The sequence below is a fragment of the Salvelinus sp. IW2-2015 genome, linkage group LG13 (assembly GCF_002910315.2).
Source record: "Salvelinus sp. IW2-2015 linkage group LG13, ASM291031v2, whole genome shotgun sequence".
In the NCBI taxonomy this organism is placed as follows: domain Eukaryota; kingdom Metazoa; phylum Chordata; class Actinopteri; order Salmoniformes; family Salmonidae; genus Salvelinus; species Salvelinus sp. IW2-2015.
The window spans coordinates 43,401,441-43,419,676 of NC_036853.1; the positions used below are offsets into that span (position 1 = coordinate 43,401,441).

At 42.0% G+C, this 18,236-nt stretch overlaps 1 protein-coding gene across 2 annotated transcripts in view; it reads left to right on the plus strand.

The window, feature by feature from the left end:
- gucy1b1 (guanylate cyclase 1 soluble subunit beta 1) overlaps nt 1-18,236 on the plus strand; it is a 43,540-nt gene that overhangs the window by 1,900 nt on the left and 23,404 nt on the right. For both annotated transcript variants that reach the window (XR_011480801.1, XM_023998361.3), the window contains exons 3-9: nt 495-595; nt 789-907; nt 3,491-3,688; nt 4,925-5,155; nt 5,394-5,510; nt 5,753-5,886; nt 8,297-8,494. Coding sequence is in view for 1 of the 2 variants with exons in the window: in XM_023998361.3 (XP_023854129.1) it covers nt 495-595; nt 789-907; nt 3,491-3,688; nt 4,925-5,155; nt 5,394-5,510; nt 5,753-5,886; nt 8,297-8,494 (1,098 nt within the window). In the remaining variant the exon portion in view is untranslated. The remainder of the gene's footprint in view (nt 1-494; nt 596-788; nt 908-3,490; nt 3,689-4,924; nt 5,156-5,393; nt 5,511-5,752; nt 5,887-8,296; nt 8,495-18,236) is intronic.

An 18,236-nucleotide genomic window follows, 5' to 3' on the forward strand; every position in this document is an offset into this window, starting at 1 on the left:
TCAGGTCAAATAGACCTCATTAGGATATATAACAGTCTTATTTATTAGCATGCCAAATAYATTTTCTCATTGTAGCTTCTAAATATAGATAATCCTACAATGCAGTTAATGCTCAAAGGTAGTTTAATGGTACTGCAACATTCATGAAGGTGTCATGACTGGTTTCATAACGGTGTTATGAATGGCTTATGTATATCCCCTAAAGTAAAGTGTTACTGATTGTTTTTGTTTGGACCCAATAAGTGTAGGTGTCACTTTACTGAAGGCCTTTATGTATGCATTCATTAAGCCTTAATAACAACTATATAAGACGCTATACTGTCAGTCACAGGCAGAAACAACAGCATACAACGTTATGAAGCTAGTTTTAATGGAACTATAGAGGACAACAAATATGTTCTCATATGCTCTTGTCAACAGCCTCTTTATTACATAGGTAATAATCACATTAATATGATATCTAATAATTCTATTTTCTTCTTACTTGTTATCAGGAGGGAGGCGCAACTCGATGTAGAGGGTCAGTTCCTTGTCAGAATCATATATGAAGATGCCAAAACATACGACCTTGTTGCTGCTGCAAGCAAAGTTCTCAGTACGTTTTTTTTTATAGTGTTTTGAGATACAAGATACATTATTTGAACCAGTTTATTCGTAACATAATTGTACGGGAACACATTTAAAATATGGTAACCCTTTATAAATGGTAACTTATTGTAAAGTTTTACCAATGGGACTGAGATGGTGTATGCAACAAGTGGATATATATATATTTTTTTATCTTGCAGAGATTGATGCAGGGTGTATCCTACAGATGTTTGGGAAGATGTTTTTTGAGTTTTGCCAAGAATCAGGGTATGACACCATCCTGCGTGTTTTAGGCTCCAATGTCCGTGAATTCTTGCAGGTAAGCACTCCAGTTCCCTTCTTAATCTTTCTTCAGTTAACAGAAACGAATGTAAAACAATGTACTCTTCAATGTCATGAATGCTTCAACGTTAGTTAAATATGACCTGTATTTTAATTGTACAGTGCCAAAACAATTCTGTGACCGCCCTCTCATCTTTGGATTTGGGGGAGGTGACCTTGTAATTCAAATGTATTTATTTATTTTATTTAACTTTTATTTAACTAGGCAAGTCAGTTAAGAACACATTCTTATTTACAATGACGGGCTACCAAAAGGCAAAAGACCTGCTGCGGGGACTGGGGCTTGGGATAAATAAAAAATACATATATATAAATATAGGACAAACCCACAACACAACAAGAGAGACAACACAACACTACATAAAGAGAGACCTAAGACAACAACATAGCAAGGAAGCAACACATAACAAAACAGCATGGTAGCAACACAACATAACAACAACATGGTAGCAACACAACATGGTAGCAGCATAAAACATGGTACAAAAATTATTGGGCACAGACAACAGCACAAAGGGCAAGAAGGTAGAGACAAAAATACATCACACAAGCAGCCACAACTGTCAGTAAGAGTGTCCATGATTGAGTCCTTGAATGAAGAGATTGAGATAAAACTGTCCAGTTTGATTGTTTGTTGCAGCTTGTTCCAGTCGCTAGCTGCAGCGAACTGAAAAGAGGAGCGACCCAGGGGTGTGTGTGCTTTGGGGACCTTTAAAATAATTTGACTGTCAGAACGGGTGTTGTATGTGGAGGATGAGGGCTGCAGTAGATATCTCAGATAGGGGGGAGTGAGGCCTAAGAGGGTTTTGTAAATAATCATCAACCAGTGGGTCTTGCGACGGTATGCAGAAATGACCAGTTTACAGAGGAATATAGAGTGCAGTGATGTGTCCTATAAGGAGCATTGGTGGCAAATCTGATGGCTGAATGGTAAAGTACATCTAGCCGCTCGAGAGCACCCTTACCTGCTGATCTATGAATTATGTCTCCGTAATCTGGCATGGGTAGGATGGTCATCTGAATCAGGGTTAGTTTTGCAGCTGGGTTGAAAGAGGAGCGATTACAATAGAGGAAACCAAGTCTAGATTTAACTTTATCCTGCAGCTTTGATATGTGCTGAGAGAAGGACAGTGCACCGTATAGCCATACTCCCAAGTACTTGTATGAGGTGACTACCTCAAGCTCTAAACCCTCAGAGGTAGTAATAACAGTTGTGGGAAGAAGGGCATTCTTCTTACCAAACCACATGACCTTTGTTTTGGAGGTGTTCAGAACAAGGTTAAATTCTTGAGGTGGAGTGCAAGATCATGGTTGAACCAGGGGCTGAACCTGTTTTTAATTCTCATTTTCTTTATGGGGGCGTGTTTATGAACAATACCTTTGGAAATATCAAAAAAGAAGGTCCAAGCGTCTTCGACAGAGGGGATCAAGCTGATTCTGTACCATTTTACAGAGGCCAGTTCACGAAGGAAGGCTTGCTCATCAAAGTTTTTGAGCAAGCGTCTATGACAAATCAGGACAGGTCATTTCACTGAGCAGCCATTACAGGCTGTAAAACAGTGATCACTAAGGTCATTACAGAAAACACCAGACTGGCTTCTAAACAGCTTTTACCCCCAAGCCATAAGACTCCTGAACATATAGTCAAATGGCTACCTAGACTATTTGCATTGCCCCCCTCTCCACACCACTGCCACTCTCTGTTGTCATCTATGCATAGTCACTTTAATAACTCTACCTACATGTACATACTACCTCAACTAACCAGTGCCCCCGCACATTGACTCTGTCCCGGCACCCCCCCTGTAAATATTGTTATTTTTTTACTGCTGCTCTTTAGTTACTTGTTACTTTTATCTCTTTTTCTTATCCATATTTTTGAAACTGCACTTTTGGTTAGGGGCTCGTAAGTAAGCATTTCACTGTAAGGTCTACACCTGTTGTATTCGGCGCATGTGACTAATACAATTTGATTTGATATCTATCACAATTATTTGCGAAGATAACATCGAGGAGAGTAGCCTTTTCTGGGTGTTTGGAGTCATACCTTGTTGGATTGGTCATAATCTGAGAAATATTTAGGGAATCCCATTGCTTTAGGACCTGGTCAGGTGGTTTAAGCATGTCCCAGTTTAGGTCACCTAGCAGGACAAATTCAGATTTAGTGTAAGGGGCTAAGAGAGAGCTTAGTGCAGGTAGGGTACAGGCCGGTGCTGATGGAGGACGATAGCACCCAGCAACAGTCAACAAAGAGCTATTTGAAAGTTTAATGCTTAGATTTGCCAAGACCAAACCCTCTGTTTACAAACACAAAATGTAGGGCTTCGCTTTGGGTTGAAACTGAGATAAAGGAGCGAGGACTGGAGTTATGCAACCTTATTCTAAAGGAACCTTTCCTGCTCCCTGGTCTGTTTAAGCTGTGTAGCCAACTCCTACAGTGTTTGGCATGACAATGACCACAGGAGTAGGCTATACAGCACAAACCGATATGGGACCAGTCTAAGTGGATTCTTAATGGAGAGAAACTCCCGTTTCAATCATTTATGCAACCCCCATACAGAATCTGGATGCCCTCCACGACCACCTAGGTACCATCTACCCTGGGATGAGGGCTCCGTCCTTCCGCTGCACGGACGCGGAGAAGGGCAACAATCTGATCCTGCACTACTACTCGGAGAGGGAGGGGCTCCAGGACATCGTGATCGGCATCATCAAGACGGTGGCCCAACAGATCCACGGCACAGAAATAGAAATGAAGGTATGCTGTTTCAAAGAAAATAAGTATATTATTACTTAAAGGGATAGTTCAGGATTTTGGCAATGAGGCCCTTTATCAAGTTCCCCAGAGTCAGATGAACTCGTGGATACCATTTCTATGTCTCTGTGTTCAGTATGAATGAAGTTAAGAGGTAGTTTTGCGAGCCAATGCTAACTACACCTAGACCTAACTCTGGCACTGTTTTTTTGGGTGCCTTGGTAGCTATTCGGATTCTTGGGGATCTTGCCTTCAGTCCAAAATGGGACAGTGGTCGACTTTTAAAATTCAGGAGTTGTTTGGGTCTTAGCAACTGCTAGGTGATTGTCACCCACAGTGGGCATTTGTTGAGATGCTGGTGGGTCTCTGTTGACTTGGGTCAGATGTCTATGGAAGGGGCAGAATGTTAGTACACCCAGAAGGTGACAATGCAATTAACAAATAGCTAGTAGTTATAGTGTAAGATAGTATATTTTAAAGTGTCTAACCATTATTAGACTGATATGTGTGATGATAGTTTTAAGGCTAGGAGTATGTGAATAAGTTATTGATATCTGTCATTCTAATTTTAAAGCTAGGGATATGTGAATAAGTTATGCACAATCTTAATAGCAAAGTAGTCCATGCAGCAAATACTAGGTGGAATTAGTATACACCATTGGTATAGACTTGGATAGTCCTTTCAAAAATCTTGTCTCTGGGCACTTAAGATACCTCCTCATTTTCAGAGAAAGCCACCTCTACTATCAAACCTAATCATATCGCAGAGATAGAGATGTCAGTATGTATTTTTTCTCTTCCAGACTCAGCGTAAAATTAAATGGGGGAGCTGAATTGACAGACCCTCCAAATGTGACACCAGCTTTTCTGGAAATGTTATCCGCCGTTGCCACGGCAACCATGTGCGTCAGAGTCAAGCCATTGACGTCAGTGTATAGACTAAAAAGGACTTGTTGTGGCCAGGCAGTAACCCTCACAAGAACATCACTGTGTTTAAAACCATCACACCAAACCTTAGATATTTATATAAAGACATACAGTATTTCGATGTCTATGCGTTTACCAACCACCCACCGGTATCTCTTACATTATCTCTTGCCATAATGTGTGGACTGGCGGCCATTTTGAGTGTCCCTATAACGTAAAGCAGGATATTAACACAGGAAGCATAGCATGCACTCATTCTAATTTTATGGTTGTACCTTCCTCCCTTTATGAAATCCATTCTTCCTTCACCAGGTGATCCAGCACAAGAGTGAGGAGTGTGACCACATTAAGTTCCTGATCGAGGAGAAGGACTCGGAGAAGGAGGCCTTCTATGAGGATCTGGACGGCTTCGAGGAGAATGGCACACAGGAGACCCGGATCAGCCCCTACACCTTCTGCAAGGCCTTCCCCTTCCACCTCATGTTCGACAGGGACCTGATGCTCACTCAGTGCGGCAATGCCATCTTCCGTGTGCTGCCGCAGGTTTATGTCTATTTAGTTATAGGACGTTATGAGATTTTATGTGTGTAAATAACTACTCTTATACTGCATTATGACTACATTATAACTCAGTATGAGTGTGTTTATAATGCATTGCAGATATGGGCTTCACAGGTAGCCTGCAATTATAATGCATTATGATGTGGTTGTAATGTATTTTAAGACTTGTCATTAGCATGTATGACCCCCTTATGAAGTGTTTTGCTGTTGTATTCCTTAGCTCCAGCCGGGCATCTGTAACCTGCCCTCCGTGTTCTCTCTGGTGCGTCCACACATAGACTTCAGCTTCCAAGGCATGCTCTCCCACATCAACACTGTCTTCGTTCTGCGAAGCAAGGTATGCCAAGAATACTCACTAATTAAACATTTAGCTTTTTAATTTAACGTTAAAATTACATCAGAATTTTTTTTATAATACAAAATAAAAWAAAAAAAACTGGATAGAAAGCTGCATTTATATTTTCTGTGTGTCCTGGCTGCTTGTGTGTTCATGTGTGTTTGTCTGCGCTTGCATGTGCATGCATACATACATGTGCGTGTGATTATGTCTGTTTGTGCATGTGTATTACGTCCTTCCAGGAGGGCCTCTTGAACGTGGAGACTTCGGAGAATGAGGACGAGCTGACTGGTGCTGAGATCAGCTGCCTGAGGCTGAAGGGACAGATGATCTACCTGCCCGAGGCGGAGAACATCCTCTTCCTCTGTTCTCCCAGGTTCTGCCGCTGTGGAATTAGAAAACTATGTGCTGTCTGAAGGTTGTGTCCCAGTCACAAATGGCACCCTTTTCCTTACATAGTGCACGGAAAGCTTAAAGATCATGTCGGTTTTCTGAGAGTACGAGGCGTCATTGGTTCCAGATTGTTTGTCTGTTTCAGTCTGTCTCTGACTTCCTGCTGCTGTGGCGTTAGACAAAGACAATGTGCTGTTCTAGGCTGCGTTCAAATGGGCACATGGAGCTCTGGTCAAAAGTAGTGCACTATGTAGGAAATAGGGTGCCATTTGGGATTTCGTCTTAGCCTTCGGGTGGATGGCTGTGCTGGATGGATGCCGTGGGGTGGATGTCTCTTGGTTGGTGTGTGAAACCTAATTGGATTCAAAACCACAGCTACTGTAGTGCAGCAGATGGTCTGGCCTTAAAGGGCAAATCTACAGTTGAAACAATAACAAAGTGACACCCCGCCTTTGTTTTGGTAAAAAGCTGAGGGATGGGTCTGGAAAAATGTAACTACTCTCAGATTCATAGACAGAGCTATGGATGCAATGACTGACCAACCATTATATCAAAATTATAGTTTTAACCATGTTTTTAGGCTATACAGTGTTTGTTTACATTTGCAATGTTTACTAACATTGGAGTAAAACAAGGTTCTATTTGGGTTCTGACAAGGTGTCACAGCTGAACTAAGCTCATTAGGAATTTAGTGATATTCTTCAAGAATCAATGGGTATATATCATTAATTGGATGTAGCAACAACAGATTGTCCCATTTATAAAATCTTTGGTAACACTTTACTTAAAGCATCCATTTATATATTGTTTTATAACAAGGTTTATAATATGTCTCAAACAAGCTGTTACTGTATTCAGTCCACATCATTATGAGCGTCTTATAAGACAGGCTAATGAAGTCTAACAATGCAGTACATTTAGTTAAAAAAAACACATTTTCTGGTTGAAAACGGCCTGTTGGTAATAGTCATATACACCATTTCTAGTCCCAGAAGTGACTAAAAAGTGTAAATATGATAACTTAAGTAATAAAGTCAGTATTTTCCCCCCCAAAATGTCAGAGGGTTGGGTTTGATTTTAAGTTATGTCCACAAACTGACCATGTTGGTTATCTCTATGGGGCTAGTTACGGACCGTCAATAAATTACATAATTTATATGGGACAATATGTTCACATTTCAATAGTTCAACATTTTAGTGACGTAAAAACCACAAACCAACTATAAATTGTACAAATTCATGTAAAATATTGAAAGCATTTAATAAGAAAACTAAAAGGTGTAACATGAAAGTATTGTCCCATGCCAACCAGAAGCATTGGGTTGGCATGGGCTAGATGTCCTTTCAAATCAATGAAGGAAAGTGAACAAGTTCACACTTGGAGATAATTGGAACCTGGTAAAACCGTATTTCTATCAAGTGATCATCTAGAGAAAGTAGTGTCCCTGCATGGTGCCAGCAGGTGGTGAAACAACATTGGTGTTGTTGTTTACAGGAGGAAAGACACTTCACTTTTTCATCAGCGACTGTATCAGTTTGGCCCTGTTCAGTCAGTCTTGCAAGTCATTACAGCTGAATACTATGTCTAGATCAGAGAGCGTGGCATCTAGAGTGCATTGTGTCTGTTAGACCTTTCATTGAAATGTATTTGATTGAAGTTTATTGAAAGTGATTATGATGAGAGAATTGAGCTCTTGATACTGGACAAAGGGATAGAAAAATAAAGTAACTAGCTCTCCTGCGTTCATAAGAGGACAAGCCTTTTGTAACTGCAGCCTTCATCCTCTTCGTCTGAAGAGGAGGTGTAACAGGGATCGGACCAAGACGCAGCGTAGCTCGTGTTCAACATGTTTAATTACAAACGAAACTGTGAACACTTACAACAATTACAAAATAACAAAACGTGGCAAACCGAAACAGCCCTATCTGGTGCAGAGAAAACACAGAGACAGGAAACAACCACCCACAATCTCCAACACAAAACAAGCCACCTATATATGATTCCCAATCAGAGACAACACAAAACATCTGCCTCTGATTGAGAACCATATTAGGCCAAACATAGAAACGGACAAACAAGACACACAACATAGAATGCACACCCAGCTCACGTCCTGACCAACACTAAAACAAGCAAAACACACAAGAACTATGGTCAGAACGTGACACCTTTATGATGTGTCTTTATGTATAACATTTTCAACTGACCCAAATTACTTATTTAGTCAATCATTATAAGATGATAGTTATTATAGTTATTATAAGTGGGGTATACATGCAAATCATAATTCATTATATGTTGTGCCCTGCTGAAAACGGCCCCTGTTGAGTTGTGTTCAGCCACTGTTTAGTGTTCAGGCTCTGATGATGCGTCACCAACATTGTGTGTTCAGTGTGATGAACCTGGACGACCTGACGCGGAGAGGCCTGTACCTGAGCGACATCCCGTTGCACGATGCCACACGTGACCTGGTGCTGCTGGGAGAACAGTTCCGTGAGGAGTACAAGCTGACCCAGGAACTGGAGATCCTGACTGACCGTCTGCAGCACACCCTCCGGGCCCTGGAGGATGAGAAGAAGAAAACGGACAGGTTCGTAGACTCCCGACCCATCGCCCTCACCCTCATAGTTTGATAGAATCCTTCACCCATTTCCATTTTTTTTTTACGTAAAGGGATGGTTCACTCCAAATAGAATTTCAGCTGTGTTGGAGTCTTTGGTGTAGCGGTCTAAACTCCCAACTCCGACCACACACGCCCCCCCCCCCCCCCCGGCAACAGGTGTTCGAGCCGTGTTGTGGACACTTTTCTCTCTGTGTCTATCTCCCTTTTTAACTTCTTACTGTCAAAAATGATAAAATACTTACACATTTAGTTAAATGTACAAAATGCCTTTCGTAAATAATGTGAAACCTAATTACCACAAATTGTTTGAACTTTGTGCGCAGTAGCGCCATTCTGCTCAGTAGTGCGGATTGCCTGAGACGGAACTTCTGAACCCCACCTCCATTGAAAATCAGAAAAGTGGTGACTTCCCTTCGGCTTTGACTTTTCATGATGAACATGAACATATTTTCATAAAATATACTACACTATATACCTACATTAACTCAGTATTTCTGTTTTATTGCAATATGCCAATGAATGTGTGAGGTGCAACACTCTCATCAAAACTATGAAATAACACATATGGAATCATGTAGTAACTAAAAAAGTGTTTAACAAATCAAAATATATTTAATATTAGAGATTCTTCAAATTAGCCACCCTTTGCCTTCTTGACATTCTCTCAACCAGTGTTATTTTATAGTTTTGATGTCTTTACTATTATTCTACAATGTAGAACATAGTACAAATATAGAAAAAAACTGAAATTATAGTAGGTGTGTCCAAACTTTTGACTGGTACTGTATGTCAAATCCAAAGTCCAATTTTATTAAGCATTTAGGTAAAAAATGTGTTGGTCAAGTACCCTCATTAAAATGTTATTGCCATAATAATGTCAAACTAGAGCTCTTCTCGGATCCTGAAATTGAGGTCCGAACCGAACTGGATCCATGAAATTCTAATCTGACACCAACAGAACCCGGCCATAAAAAATAAAAAATAAATTCCCGATCCAATACCATTCGAGGTGGACCAGATCCGATGCAAAATATGTCCGAAATGAGGGAGTGCTAGTTTGTGCACATTCATTGTTTCATTGTGTGAATTGTTTGCCATTTGTTTGTTCATGTTTATTTTGCTTGAGCACTCTTAGAAGTACCTGGCCTGATGTGCACAAGTGTAGGCCTATAAAGGTTTGCATTTTTTTTCATCATCTCACACAGTCAACAGAGTGTTTTACATCCGTTGCGAACGGCAATAGTTCATCACTGTATTTGTAACATCTTTCCAAAATCTTCCCGATAGGCCTAAGTAACCACTGCACCTCGGTGGGCTATAGCAACATTTTGCTCTGTCTGTTCCGAGCTCCTTGGCGTGGGAAACAGTGAGCGCCCAATAGAAACAATGTTGCAAGTTTACAATAGGGAGAGCTCAAACCAGACCGAGAGAAGCAGACAGGCGGAGCATTAAGAGATTAATGCTATTGACTGAACCAACTGCCATGTGTAGCAAATGTTATTTATAGAGGATATTTATTTTCCTCAGGATACTTTCTTCTTCAAATATAATTTAGGCACTGGTGAGTATATTACATATTTTCAGGCAGATTCGAGGTCGGTAGCCACCTAGCTTGATCCAATCCGGCTTCCAAGGGTCAACTACTGAATTTTGGATCCGACATGTTCGCATACCGGATCGGATCTCAGGTTATCGGGTTTGTGTATATCGGTGAAGACCTCTATGTCAAACCACAAACAAATGTCATATTTGTACCTACTAGGCTACTTCTCCGCAGTGGACGTTCTGTCTGGTAGTTACCCTTTTGTATGATTTGCCTCTGTCTACTCGGTGGCTCAACAACCTTTCACTGTAACCCAAACACAGCTTCCTCGGTGGCAGCTGTTTACAAATGGCCCATATATTATTGTTCACCCATCCCCCACACCACTATTTCTCCCAGAGAGAGAGAGAGTGCCTCCAGCAGCTCTGACTGCATTTTAAAGTGCTTTGTGAGGGGGGTGAAAGGTCAAAAGAACAGAGGTCAGGAACGTCGACCACAGTCAGACAGACAACAGTGCGTCCGTACAGTAAATACTGGCAGCTGTTTGTGCTAGCGAACCGAACCGTACTTAAAGTTCCCTCGGTTGGAGTGAGGTTTCGCACAGACGCACGTGCGCATTGATGCACACCTACGGTCACGGCCTCTAACAGACATATACACATGTGCTTACACACACACACAGCTTTATTTTAGTGACATTTCTGGAGTTTTTGTAGAGTAAGAATTTTGACCATTCAAAATCCTATTTTCCCTAACCATAACCTCAAACCTAACCCTAACCCTAACCCTAACCCTTAGCCTAACCCTAACCTTAACTCCAAAAAAAACCTAACACTAAACATTAACCATAACCATAACCTTAACCCCTAAACCATACACCTAACCCTTAAGCTTAACTATACTGTACAAACACACACATACACACACTGTTAAGCCTGCTGTAGATGTAGGGCCGGACTATGGCATTTGGGGTCTGGGGTCCCCCTCCCAAGAGAAAATGTTGCAGTTTTAAAGCGAATTTCCTGCAATTCTATACTTTTTGCCATGGGGCATTGAAAATAATTGCTGTTTATAGCTCATCTCATGCTTTTGTTCACATTTTGCCATGAGGCTCAGAGAACATTTAGTCATTTTCAAGCTAATGTCCTGTTATTCTACACATTTTGCTATCATATGCCTTCTGGAGGTCGGGGGGCACGTGCCCTGCGTGCCAGTTCGGTAATCCGGGCCTGTGTAGCACCCTATCTTCTTATTGGGAAATGCTTTCTCTCTTGGCCGTGGTGGGGTTTCATTAATATTCTTCATGTAGTTCTGAGGTCTTAGTGTGCCTCAGGAGAGGACTCAGGTCCACTACGTTTGATTGGAATTCAAAGCTCTCTCATTTTGGTAGACTGTATTGTAATGTACACTGATCGCTTTCTCAAAGCACATTTTAGAGGTATGCAATTGGTTGGTGATGAAAGTATAAGACGTGTAATTTGGCCTTTGAAATATGTTGCAAACAATGTCTTATTAGACTACTGTATATAATAGAAAGACGATTTAAGACGATTTGTATAGGTAAAATAAAAAATAAAAAATACTTAACTAAAAGCTAGAAAAAATCTAAAATGATGGAAGGAGATTTAGCAGATTTTGACAGCATCAGAAAGATATCAGATATAGCAAAATGTGAAAACATGGTAGATTAATACATTTTTCCCTCTACTTTTCATGGCATGGCACGTCAGTGGGTCAGCAACTTGGTGAAGACCGAATGTGGCTCCTGGGCTAAATTAGTTTGACACCCCTGCTTCAGACATATCCCTGGGTTGCGTTACTTTTTTTGTGTGTTTCAGAAAATACTTTTAGAGTGCCAGTGTAGAGAAATATTTGCATGCACCATGTGCCCTGCCATGCTGATACATCATTTATGACATTTCCCATTGGTAGACACAGATGGTAATGCTTTAGTCAGTTACCATGACTACCACACCCTGCCTGCTCGAGACCAGCTTGTGTAAAGACTTGAGTGAAAAGGGTGAGGTTACCAAAGGGTGTATGAGGTGATGTGTAATGGGAGACCATTAAAACATCAATGGGGTACTCATAACCTGTATATTATATACAATTATGCAGTATATTTATGTTTTTCATATACATACTGTTTATTTAATTTGTTAATTCATTAGTTACTTCATTATAAACAGTTACAGACCTAAACCAAGAGAATATAGGCCTACTAAACTGATACAATTGTTTATATTTTCTTGCTCAACTACCAATGACCTAAAACACAATACAAGAAGCCAAAGACAGTTCTCTTGTCATTTAAAAGCATATTAATATACACTGAGTGTACAAAACATTAAGAACACCTTCCTATTATTGATTTGCACCACCCCCTTTTGCCCTCAGAACAGCCTTCAATCAAATCAAATTGTATTGGTGCAGTAATATCTAACAATACACAACAAAACACACATATCTAAAAGTAAAAGAATGGAATGAATAAATATAGAAATATTAGGACAAGCAATGTCAGAGTACTGTGTGTGTGTGTGTGTGTGTGTGTGTGTGTGTGTGGTGTGTGTGTGTGTGTGTGTGGTGTGTGTGTGTGTGTGTGGTGTGTGTTGTGTGTGTGGTGTGTGTGTTGTGTGTGGCACTGCAGTAGTGTGGTGTGTGTGTGTGTGTTGGTGTGTGTGTGGGTGTGATAGTGTAGTGTATGTGTGGGAGTGTGTGTAGTGAGAGAGATGGGATGTATAGACATTCATGGCGAGCACTAATATGGATAAGAATTATGTTCAGTAGGTAATGAGATAGGATTTGTAGTAATCTGAAGAATACAATCTGACCCTCTCTTTCTAAAATTATCCGCCGAATTGTTGCAACCCCCTATTACTAGCCTCTCTTTCACTATGTCTGAGATCCCAAATTGGGAAAGCTGCTGCGTTCATCCCTCTTGAAAGGGGGAGACACTAGACCCAAACTGTTTTTAGATCTATATTCATCCTGCCCTGCCTTCCTGAAATCTTTGAAAGCCAGAGTTTAACAAACAGATCACCAACCATTTCGAATCCCACCGTGCTTCTCCACTATACAATCTGGTTTCCGAGCTGGTTATGGGTGCACCTCAGCCATGCTCAAGGTCTAAACGATATCATAACCGCCATCGATAAAAAGACAGACTTGGCAGCCGTCTTCATCGACCTGGCCAGGCTTTCGACTCTGTCAATCACCGCATTCTTATCGGCAGACTCAAAGCCTTGGCTTCGCAAATGACTGCCTCGCTGTTGTCCGGACCTCTGGCAGTCCTCTATGGGGGTGCCACAGGGTTCAATTTCTGGGCCAACTCTTTTCTCTGTTATTATCAATGATGTCGCTCTTGCTGCTGGTGATTCTCTGATCCACCTCTACGCAGACGACACCATTCTGTATACATTCTGGCCCTTGTTTTGGACACTGTGCTAACAAACCTCCAAACGGAGCTTCAATGCGCTTACAACACTCCTTCCGTGGCCTCCAACTGCTTTTAAATTCTAGTAAAACTAAGTGCATGCTCTTCAACCGATTGCTGCCCGCAAACCTCCCGCCGCCGACTAGCACACTACTCTGGATGGTTCTGAACTTGTGTCAGAACTTGTGTAGAAACGGTTCTGATCGTATGTGACAATTTACAAATACCTAGGTGTTTGGTTAGACTGTAAACTCTCCTTCCAGACTCACATTAAGCATCTCCAATCCAAAATTAAATCTAGAATTGGCTTCCTATTTCGCACAAAGCCTCCTTCACTCATGCTCGTAACACTGACTATCCTGCCCATCCTTGACTTCGGCGATGTCATTTACAAAATAGCCTCCAACACTCTACTCAGCAAACTGGATTTAGTCAGTCACAGTGCCATCCGTTTTGTCACCAAAGCCCCATATGCTACCCACCACTGCGACCTGTATGCTCTCGTTGACTGGCCATCACTACATATCTGTCGCCAAACCCACTGGCTCCAGGTTATCTATAAGTCTTTGCTAGGTAAAGCCCCGCCTTATCTCAGCTCACTGGTCACCATAGCAACACCCACCCGTAGCACGGGCTCCAGTAGGTATATTTCACTGGTCATCCCCAAAGGCAACACTTCCTTTGGCCGCCTTTCCTTCCAGTTCTCTGCTGCCAATGACTGGAACGAATTGCAAAAATCACTGGAGCTGGAGTCTTATATCTATCTATAGCACACCCAACTACCTCATCCCCATATTGTTACTTATCCCTTTGCTCTTTTGCACCCCAGTATCTCTACTTGCGCATACTCATCTGCACATCTATCACTTCAGTGTTAATTGCTGAATTGTAATTATTTCGCCTCTATGGCCTATTTATTGCCTTACCTCCCTACTCTTCTACATTTGCATACACTGTACATAGATTTTTCTATTGTGTTATTGACTTTACATTTGTTTATGTGTAACTCTGTGTTGTTGTTTTTGTCGCTCTGCTTGGCTTTATCTTGGCCAGGTCGCAGTTGTAAATGAGAACTTGTTCTCAACTGGCCTACCTGGTTAAATAAAGGTGAAATACATTTTTTTTTWAAATGGATATAATGGTATATGTACAGCAATAGTTGTACATATAGTTCAATATACAGTTCAATATATATATAGTTCAATATACAGCTGAAGTCGGAAGTTTACATACACCTTAGCCAAATACGTTTAAACTCAGTTTTTCACAATTCCTGAAATTTAATCCGAGTAAAATTCCCTGTCTTCGGTCAGTTACGACCACAACTTTTTTTTAAGAATGTGAAATGTCAGAATAATAGTAGAGATGATTTATTTCAGCTTTTATTTATTTCATCACATTCCCAGTGGGTCAGAAGTTTACATACACTCAATTAGTATTTGGTAGCATGGCTTTACATTGTTTAACTTGGGTCAAACGTTTCAGGTAGCCTTCCACAAGCTTCCCACAATAAGTTGGGTGAATTTTGCCCATTCCTCCTGACAGAGCTGGTGTAACTGAGTCAGGTTTTGTAGGCCTCTTGCCTCGCACACCACTTTTTCAGTTCTGCCCACACATTTTCTATGGGATTGAGTTCAGCGCTTTTGTGATGGCCACTCCAATACCTTGACTTTGTTGGTCCTTAGCCATTTTGCCACAACTTTGGAAGTATGCTTGGGGTCATTATCCATTTGGAAGACCCATTTGCGACCAAGCTTTAACTTCCTGACTGATGTCTTGAGATGTTGCTTCAATATATCCACATAATTTTGATGCCATCTAGTGATGCCATCTATTTTGTGAAGTACACCAGTCCCTCCTGCAGCAATGTACCCCCACAACATGATGCTGCCACTCCCGTGCTTCACGGTTGGGATGGTGTTCTTCAGCTTGCAAGCCTCCTCCCTCTTTTTTCCTCCAAACATAACGATGGTCATTATGGCCATACAGTTCTATTTTTATTAATCAGACCAGAGGACATTTCTCCAAAAAGTACGATCTTTGTCCCATGTGCAGTTGCAAACCATAGTCTGGCTTTTTTTATGGGGGTTTTGGAGCAGTGGCTTCTTCTTGCTGAGCGACCTTTCAGGTTATGTCGATGTAGGACTCGTTTTACTGAGGATGTAGATACTTTGTACCTGTTTCCTCCAGCATCTTCACATGGTCTTCACACATACTGTAAAGTCATGGAGAACAAGAGCACCTCCCCGCTGCCCCACTGCACTGAGGCTAGGTAACACGGTCACCACCGATAAATCCGTGATAATCGAAGACTTCAACAGCATTTCTCAATGGCTGGCCATGCCTTCCTCCTGGCGACTCCAACCTTGGCCAACAGCCCCGCCCCTCCGCTGCTACTCGCCCAAGCCTCCCAGCTTCTCCTTTACCCAAATCCAGATAGCAGATGTTCTGAAAGAGCTGGAAAACCTGGACCCATACAAATCAGCTGGGCTTGACAATCTGGACCCCCTATTTCTGAAACTGTCCGCCGCCATTGTCGACCCCCTATCACCAGCCTGTTCAACCTCTCCTTCGTATCATCTGAGATCCCCAAGGATTGGAAAGCTGCCGCGGTCATCCCCCTCTCAAAGGGGAGAGACACCCTGGACCCAAACTGTTACAGACCTATATCCATCCTGCCCTGCCTATCTAAGGTCTTCGAAAGCCAAGTCAACAAACAGATCACTGACCATCTCGAATCCACCGTACTTCTCCGCTGTGCAATCCGGTTTCCGAGCCGGTCATGGGTGCACCTCAGCCACGCTCAAGGTACTAAACGATATCATAACCGCCATCGATAAAAGACATTACTGTGCAGCCGTCTTCATCGACCTGGCCAAGGCTTTCGACTCTGTCAATCACCATATTCTTATCGGCAGACTCAGTAGCCTCGGTTTTTCTAATGACTGCCTTGCCTGGTTCACCAACTATTTGCAGACAGAGTTCAGTGTGTCAAATCGGAGGGCATGTTGTCCGGTCCTCTGGCAGTCTCTATGGGGGTACCACAGGGTTCAATTCTCGGGCCGACTCTTTTCTCTGTATACATCAATGATGTTTGCTCTTGCTGCGGGCGATTCCTCCCTGATCCACCTCTACGCAGACGACACCATTCTATATACTTCCGGCCCTTCCTTGGACACTGTACTATCTAACCTCAAACGAGCTTCAATGCCATACAACACTCCTTCCGTGGCCTCCAACTGCTCTTAAACGCTAGTAAAACCAAATGCATGCTTTTCAACCGCTCGCTGCCTGCACCCGCACGCCGACTAGCATACCACCCTGGACGGTTCCGACCTAGAATATGTGGACATCTATAAGTACCTAGGTGTCTGGCTAGACTGCAAACTCTCCTTCCAGACTCATATCAAACATCTCCAATCCAAAATCAAAGCAAGAATCGGCTTTCTATTCCGCAACAAAGCCTCCTTCACTCACGCCGCCAAACTTACCCTAGTAAAACTGACTATCCTACCGATCCTCGACTTCGGCGATGTCATCTACAAAATAGCTTCCAATACTCTACTCAGCAAACTGGATGCAGTTTATCACAGTGCCATTCGTTTTGTTACTAAAGCACCTTATACGACCACACACTGCGACCTGTATGCCCTAGTCGGCTGGCCCTCCGCTACATGTTCGTCGTCAGACCACTGGCTCCAGGTCATCTACAAGGCTATGCTAGGTAAAGTGCGGCCTTATCTCAGTTCACTGGTCACGATGGTCTACACCCACCTGCAACACGCGCTCCAGCAGGTGTATCTCACTGATCATCCCTAAAGCCAAAACCTCATTTGGACGCCTTTCCTTCCAGTTCTCTGCTGCCTGCGACTGGAACGAATTCCAAAAATCTCTGAAGTTGGAGACTTTTATCTCCCTCACAACTTTAAAAATCTGCTATCCGAGCAGCTAACCGATCGCTGCAGCTGTACATAGTCCATCTGTAAACTACCACCCAATTTACCTACCTCACCCCCCTACTGCTTTTATTTATTTACTTTCTGCTCTTTTGCACACCAGTATCTCTTCTTGCACATGATCATCTGATGATTTATCACTCCAGTGTTAATTGCAAAAATTGTAATTATTCGATTTATTGCCTACCTCATGCCTTTTGCACACATTGTATATAGATTCTCTTTTTTTTCTTTTTTCTACCATGTTATTGACTTGTTTATTGTTTACTCCATGGTGTAACTCTGTGTTGTCTGTTACACTGCTATGCTTTATCTTGGCCAGGTCGCAGTTGCAAATGAGAACTTGTTCTCAACTAGCCTACCTGGTTAAATAAAGGTGAAATAAAAATAAAAAAATGGTCCTTTGCTGTTGTTCTGGGATTGATTTGCACTTTTGGCACCAAAGTACATTCATCTCTAGGAGACAGAATGCGTCTCCTTCCTGAGCTGTATGATGGCTGCGTGGTCCCATGGTGTTTATACTTGCGTACTATTGTTTGTACAGATGAACGTGGTACCTTCGGGCGTTTGGAAATTGCTCCCAAGGATGAACCAGACCTTGGCATATACACTATGATCCCTTATTGATTATTTTTCTGAGGTCTTGGCTGATTTCTTTAAATTTTCCCATGATGTCAAGCAAAGAGGCACTGAGTTTGAAGGTAGGCCTTGAAATAAATACACAGGTACACCTCCAATTGACTCAAATGATGTCAATTAGCCTATCAGAAGATT